The sequence below is a fragment of the Pinus tabuliformis genome, chromosome 7, assembly GCF_031772625.1.
Source record: "Pinus tabuliformis cultivar Carrire ecotype Pingquan chromosome 7, CPIR1, whole genome shotgun sequence".
Lineage (NCBI taxonomy): Eukaryota > Viridiplantae > Streptophyta > Pinopsida > Pinales > Pinaceae > Pinus > Pinus tabuliformis.
In genome coordinates, this window is record NC_142293.1 from 2039573986 (window position 1) to 2039580535 (window position 6550).

General features: G+C 48.3%; 1 protein-coding gene across 1 annotated transcript; it reads left to right on the top strand.

The window, feature by feature from the left end:
- The first annotated feature begins 1763 nt into the window (after window positions 1-1763).
- LOC149256707 (uncharacterized) lies at window positions 1764-6035 on the top strand. Its single transcript, XM_089455436.1, has 2 exons — window positions 1764-2654; window positions 2913-6035. Exons 1-2 carry the CDS (start codon window positions 1764-1766, stop codon window positions 6033-6035), a joined length of 4014 nt encoding a protein of 1337 aa, XP_089311562.1.
- The last annotated feature ends 515 nt before the right edge of the window (window positions 6036-6550 follow it).

Consider the following 6550-nt stretch of genomic DNA (forward strand, 5'->3'; position numbering starts at 1 on the left):
CGGGAGAGCTAGGGTTTGCAGAGCGAAAACCTGCGACGACGTACTCTGCACGGCGGATCAGGCTCAGGCTCTGTTCATCATCTGCAACAGCAGAGTGACAGAGCTGCAGGAGTACAGCGAACAACTATGGCTCAACCCCTGGGGGGGGCGTCAAAGCCCTCCCCCTCACAACACAGCAAGGAACCTGAAGTTACATTTGGATCGGTGGATCCGGACATTCTGAGCAAAGGGAAAAAACAACAGAAAGGCGACAATGACAAACCCGAAGTACAGGAAACCCAAACGACTGAACCGCCAGTCACTTCCTCCACCTGCCGACCGGTGGCCAAGGTTAGACCGCGCATAGAACTACCAGGAGAAAAGATCGACAGTAGGATCCAGTTCATGACAGACCACGCAATCATTGGCAAATTCATAGGGTTCTGGCCAACAGAACGGGCCCTAAATGGATGGATCGCGGCTAAATGGAAGCCCAAGGGAGATGTCTCTCTCCAGTTGGGGCCGAAGGGCTTCTTCACTGCTATTTTTTACTGCCTAGAAGACAAATTCAGGATCCTCGGAGGGGGTCCGTATTTTTTTAACTCAGCAGGCCTCTACATCACAAACTGGAAACCCCGATTCAACCCTGACAAGGAGGATCTCACATGGGCTCCGGTCTGGATCAGGTTATACTCGCTCCCCGACGAATACTGGGAAGAGGAAAGCCTGAAACGCATAGGAGATGGAGTGGGACAATATATCAGAGCTTCGGAGGACACAAAAACCCGTAAGTATATATCCTACGCAAGGATCTGCGTCTTTATCCGTCTTAATGAAGCTCTTCCTGACTCTATAACCCTAGCTCATCGCGATGAGGAATGGACGCAAGCCCTGAACTATGAACATATGTCGTTCAGATGTCGAAGATTCCATGCAATAGGGCAATTGTATCAGGACTGTTCTCTCATTGCAAAAGCTAGCCCGCTGGAAACCTCGGATCCTCCATCACATGATGGCTTCACCCAAGTCTCTCACAGAAAGCGCGCGCAGAAAAAGCCCCAAAATGCCTCCAAGCCTCAACAGCCCAAATCCCACAACCCTGGTTCCAAGAACAGCTTTGAATCTCTCAGTGATCTCCCTGAAGATCTAGTCTTACATGACAATATCAGCCCTACCCACCCATCCTCCTCCACCCACCCCCCCCCTTCCACTCCCCATCCCAAGTCAAAAACCCCCATTCAAATCCCAACCATCCTTAGCAGGCACCAGAAAGATCCAGAGAAAACTCCCATGGAAACGGAGAAGAACGAGACATCGACTCCCATAACAATCTCAGAAGGAACTCAAGAAGACACAAATCAAGCTCACATCATGGAAGTAGAGCCTGAAAGCATAGATCTCCACGGACTGGACATCATTGGATTGGAGCTAGCTTGTAGGAAAGAGGCGTATAACTCTATTTCAGAAACGGATCTAGAAAAGTTGGAGGAGGTACTATCCAGGGCCTTCCACCAACAACAACTAGGCATTCAACCTGGAAGTGAATGGGACAGCAACCAGCGTCCGACGGACTCCAAAAAAAGAGGGAGAAAGACAGATCTTCAGAGAACAATGGAGGTGGGCAAACTCCTGGTGGACTCAGGGAGATATGCGAAGCTCACGAAGTACTTCAGCCCTACCCAAACCAGTTATCCATGAAGCTGATCTCTTGGAATTTAAGAGGGCTAAACAGCCCAGCTAAATCTAGAATGTTAAAAAACATGATCAAGTTGGAAAAACCGCAAATGTGTTTCTTCCAAGAAACCAAATGCAACAGTCAAACGTTGGGTCGAATACTTTCAAAGGCCTGGCCAGGTTGCCGCTCAGTAGCCGTGGATGCAACGGGGGCTTCGGGAGGGCTAGCAATTGCCTGGAACACTCAGGCAATATCGCTTACTGACTTCCATGCCTCCCATCACCTCATTCAAGCTGCCTTTCACATTCTAGGCACCACGGTTCATGGAAACTTGTCCAATGTCTACTTTCCTCAGGAAGGAGGAAACAAAAAAGTCCTTCTTGATACCATTGAGGCGCTAAATGCTAACAGGCAGCATCCGCTTTGGATCGTTGCAGGTGACTTCAATATGATTACCAAAATCGAGGACAAAACAGGAGGAAGATCCAGATTAGAACCTGAAGCAGAACACTTCAAGGACTTCATCCACAATGCCTCGCTCATCGACATGCCTTTCTGCAATGGAACCTACACTTGGAGTAATCACAGAGGAGGAAAGAACCAGATCGCATCTAAACTTGATCGCTTTTTTATCTCAGACAACGCGATCCATCTAGGCGGTGACTTCACTGCGGAGATTCTTGCACACTCTGGCTCGGATCACTGGCCAATAGCTCTGCATTGGCAGAGACCAGGGGACAGAACCAAAAAACCGTTCCGCTTTGAGGGTTTCTGGCTAACGCATCCAGCATTCAAGGACTTCGTCAGAACAATATGGACCTCCTTTGTCCCACCAGAAGGCTCAAGGATGTACCAGCTACAACAGAAATTGCGCTTCCTAAAAGGCCACCTTAAACGATGGAATCGGGAGACCTTTGGGAACATTTTCGAAGCACAACAGGAACTTAATCAGGAGCTCAAGGATCTACACCAGACAATAATCAATACAGGGCACACGGAGGCAACCCTGAGCAGAGAGAAGCAAATCTACAATCAGCTCGAAGAACGCAGGAAACAAGAAGAAATTTACTGGAAACAAAAATCAAGAATCAGATGGCTAAGAGAAGGGGAACGCAACACTAAGTTCTTTCACAATACCACAGTGCAAAGAAGAATGCACAACAAAATACCTTTCATCCAAAGCCCAGAGGGGACCAAGGAAGAAGAACATGAAAAGATAGAGGAAATCCTCATCAATCATTTCAAGCTGGTACATCAGGAGCAGACGGTGGACAGGAAGAGTGCCATTGAGAAGATCACAAACAACATCCCCAGGCTAGTCACAGAGGAGCACAACGAGCTGCTTATGCGCCCAATTCTCATTCACGAGGTAGATGAAGCAATGGCGCAGCTCAAAGAAGGTAAAGCCCCTGGACCTGACGGCTTTACAACTACTTTTTTTCATGCTTTCTGGGACTTAATTAAAATAGAGGTCTGGCAAATAGTTGAAGAGTCCAGGGCCCTTCGCTGGATGCTTCCCTCCCTTAACTCTACCTTCATAGCTCTAATCCCAAAAGAGGAAAACTCCATCACCCCTGATAAATTCAGACCCATAGCCCTCTGTAATGTCCTCTACAAGGTCATATCCAAAGTTATAGCGAACAGGCTCAAACCTCTGCTACCCATGCTCATATCCCCGGAGCAGTCAGGATATGTTGAAGGTAGACAGATCATGGATGGTATCATCCTCACTCATGAAATCATACATTCACTCAAGTCATCCAATCAAGCTGGTATGCTTCTTAAAATCGACCTCTCCAAAGCCTTTGACAAGCTCAGCTGGACTTACATCAAGCACATGCTGAAAGCCTTTGGTTTTTGTGACTCATGGATAAGATGGATCTTGAGCCTCATCTCATCCTCCCATTTCTCCATCCTTGTCAATGGCTTACCCTCCCGGCCCTTCAAGCCCTCCAGAGGCATCAGACAAGGCGACCCCCTATCACCTTTCCTTTTTGTATTAATGGCGGAAGGTTTAGGTAGGCACATCAAGCAAGCCCTTCACTCTAATCAGCTCAAAGGGATCTCCATCCACAGTACCGCAGCCTCCTCTCATCAGCAATTTGTAGACGACACCATGCTCTATGGCTATCCTTCAGCTCAGGAAGCCTCTAAGTTAAAATCCCTGCTCGACGACTTCTCAAAGGCCTCCGGCACCCATGTCAATAACTCCAAATCTCAAGTTTTTTTCTTCCACACCCCTCCGCCTGTAAAACGTGCTGTCTCCCGTATCCTGGGCTTCCAAACCGCTTCTCTCCCTTCCACGTATCTGGGAGCCCCCCTTACAGCCTCGGCCATAAAGCAGCCGGCATGGAGAGTCCTCTTGGAGAAGCTTGAGTCCAAACTCAGTCTATGGACCAATCGCTCCCTAAATCTTGCCAGCCGGGTTGTGCTTCTCAAGGCTGTCCTGCAGGCCATGCCTCTCTATCTTTTCTCCATCTTGGCTGCACCCAAGTGGGTTCTAAAGAGATTGAGAAATCTGCAGCGCGACTTTTTGTGGGGAAGTTCTGCCACCAACCGTAAATGGGCACTGGTCAAATGGGATACTGTTTGTAAACCCAAGAACAAAGGAGGAATTGGACTTCGGGACCCTGAGCACAGCAACACCATCATGACGGCTAAAATATGGTGGCAATGGGTAACAAATCCAGAGAAGTTATGGGCCAAAATATGGACTGCCAAATACACCAACAACATGCCCCAAGCAGAGCTCATCAGATTCACACCCACTATCAATGGGTCACTTATATGGAATGCAGCTAAACAGCATCATCAGCTCGTTCAGAAACACAGCTTTTGGGAAATACAGAATGGTCACAATGCTAGGTTCTGGAATGATGCCTGGAACCAGATGCCCAAACTTTCAAATGTTCTCCCTGCAACGATCATTCCTAACAGCCAGGAGCAGCAGCAAGCCACGGTGCACCAATTTTGGACACAGGAAGTGGAGAACGGATTCAGGAAATGGCAATCAGGCAATCGCATTACCAACAACACAAGTCCCCAAGAGATAACAGCACTAGAAAGCGAGTTAAATAAAAGAAGAATCAGACATGAAAACAATGAAGACATCCTCAGATGGGGCTACCAAACTAAGGGCACCTATATTACCTCAGAAGCCTACAATCTCTTAGGCAACTTCCCCACCAAACCGGACCCTCTTTGGGAAAGGATATGGAGATTCAAAGCCTGGCCTAAAATATCACACTTCCTCTGGTTGGTTGGGCACAAGAAGATTCTTACTTGGGACAAGCTAAGGAAACGTAATTTTCATGGACCTTCTATATGCCATAATTGCTCTCAAAATGAGGAAACATTGCAGCATCTTCTGCAAACTTGCTCAATCGCCACTCATTTATGGGAAAAGGTAGAATTCAAATGCCAAAGGAGATGCCGGGAAGTTGAAGGCATCATCAACACCATCCGCCAATGGCCGAAAAGACCTTACAAGTGTGAGATTCTCAACCACTTGTGGAACCTTATCCCGGGCATTCTACTATGGAACATCTGGAAGGAACGGAACAGGCGCATATTCAAAAATCAAAGCAGAACTAATGAGAGCATCTGGAACAGCATACACAACAATCTCCAAGAAACCATGCTGTTGAAAACTTGGAACAAAGAGGATCTTCCCACAACAGACAACGAGAAAAACATCCTAGACAACTGGATGTTGCAGCTGCTACAAGAGCCCACCATGCATCAATCGGTGAAACGCAGAGACAAGGAGGACCATGGCTGGACTGCACCTCCCATAAACACATACAAACTTAATTTCGATGGAGCCTCGAAAGGCAACCCTGGGCCAGCAGGATTCGGGGGCATCATAAGAAATCACAAAGGCTCACCCCTACAGGCCTACTTCGGAAACATAGGATGGGACACCAACAATTCGGCGGAGTTGGAAGGAATGTGGCAGGGGATCTTGGCAGCAAAACGACTCAATCTTCAACCGCTGATCGTAGAGGGAGATTCTCAAATCCTCATAAACATGGCTACTCGCATTCAGAATGGCTCTCAAGCCAGGAAGGTAGCTGACAGTTGGAGATTAGAGGCCAGGTTAAGCAATATCGCTCATGAATTGCGCAGTCACAATGCCCTCTCTTTCCATCATACCAAAAGAGAGGGTAACAAGATCGCGGATCTCATGGCAAACATTGGAGTAGACTGTAACCAGCCCTTCCTAGAAGGTAAACTGGACATCATCCTAAGCAACCAACAGAAACAGGAATGTGAAAACATACTCCACAAGGATGTTGAATCCCCGGATGCGGGTGATGACGTGCCAAGGAGGGACGTGACACATGCCCAGCATGTGCCGCCCCGTGGAGATTTTAACTAGGCGGGTTCGGACGCCGTCAAAGCATAAGGGTTCAGCAGACATGCGATGGCATTCAATGCAGAGCAGAAAATCTCGATGGTGGAGCAAAGAGCAGTTAATGCTCTGTTGCAGAGCCGGTCTAGAAAACGATTTCAGCATGGGAGGTGGATGCATTGGCGAGTTCAGAGCAGATGGATGCGAGAGCAGAGGAATTGTGAGTCGGCGGATGCTAAGCCTCCTGTCGCAGTGCAAGCTCTGGTCTGCAGCTGCAATTCAGGCTGTGGCTGGAAGCAGGGGAGGAAATTCGAAGGATTTCTGCTCCAATTGGAAGCAAGAAGGGTTAATTCGCATGCAGGAGGTTGCTCAGAAGTTTCACTGGTGTGGGCATACGCGGGTAACATGGCCAAGCTGCGGGAACGACAACCTAGCAGACGAGGACCAGGGAGAGGTTCCTCCTCTCGAGCTCATGCAGCAGACGAACACCACCATTGTTGTTGCTGCTATTGTCATAGGAGAGCTCGAGCCACACAACTCCC

Excerpts from the sequence above, each read along its gene's own strand:
- LOC149256707 (XM_089455436.1), top strand. The coding sequence starts at position 1,764 with ATGTGTTTCTTCCAAGAAACCAAATGCAACAGTCAAACGTTGGGTCGA. Across the intron at positions 2,655-2,912 it reads TCAATACAGGGCACACGGAG|GAGCAGACGGTGGACAGGAA; the intron begins GCAACCCTGAGC and ends CTGGTACATCAG.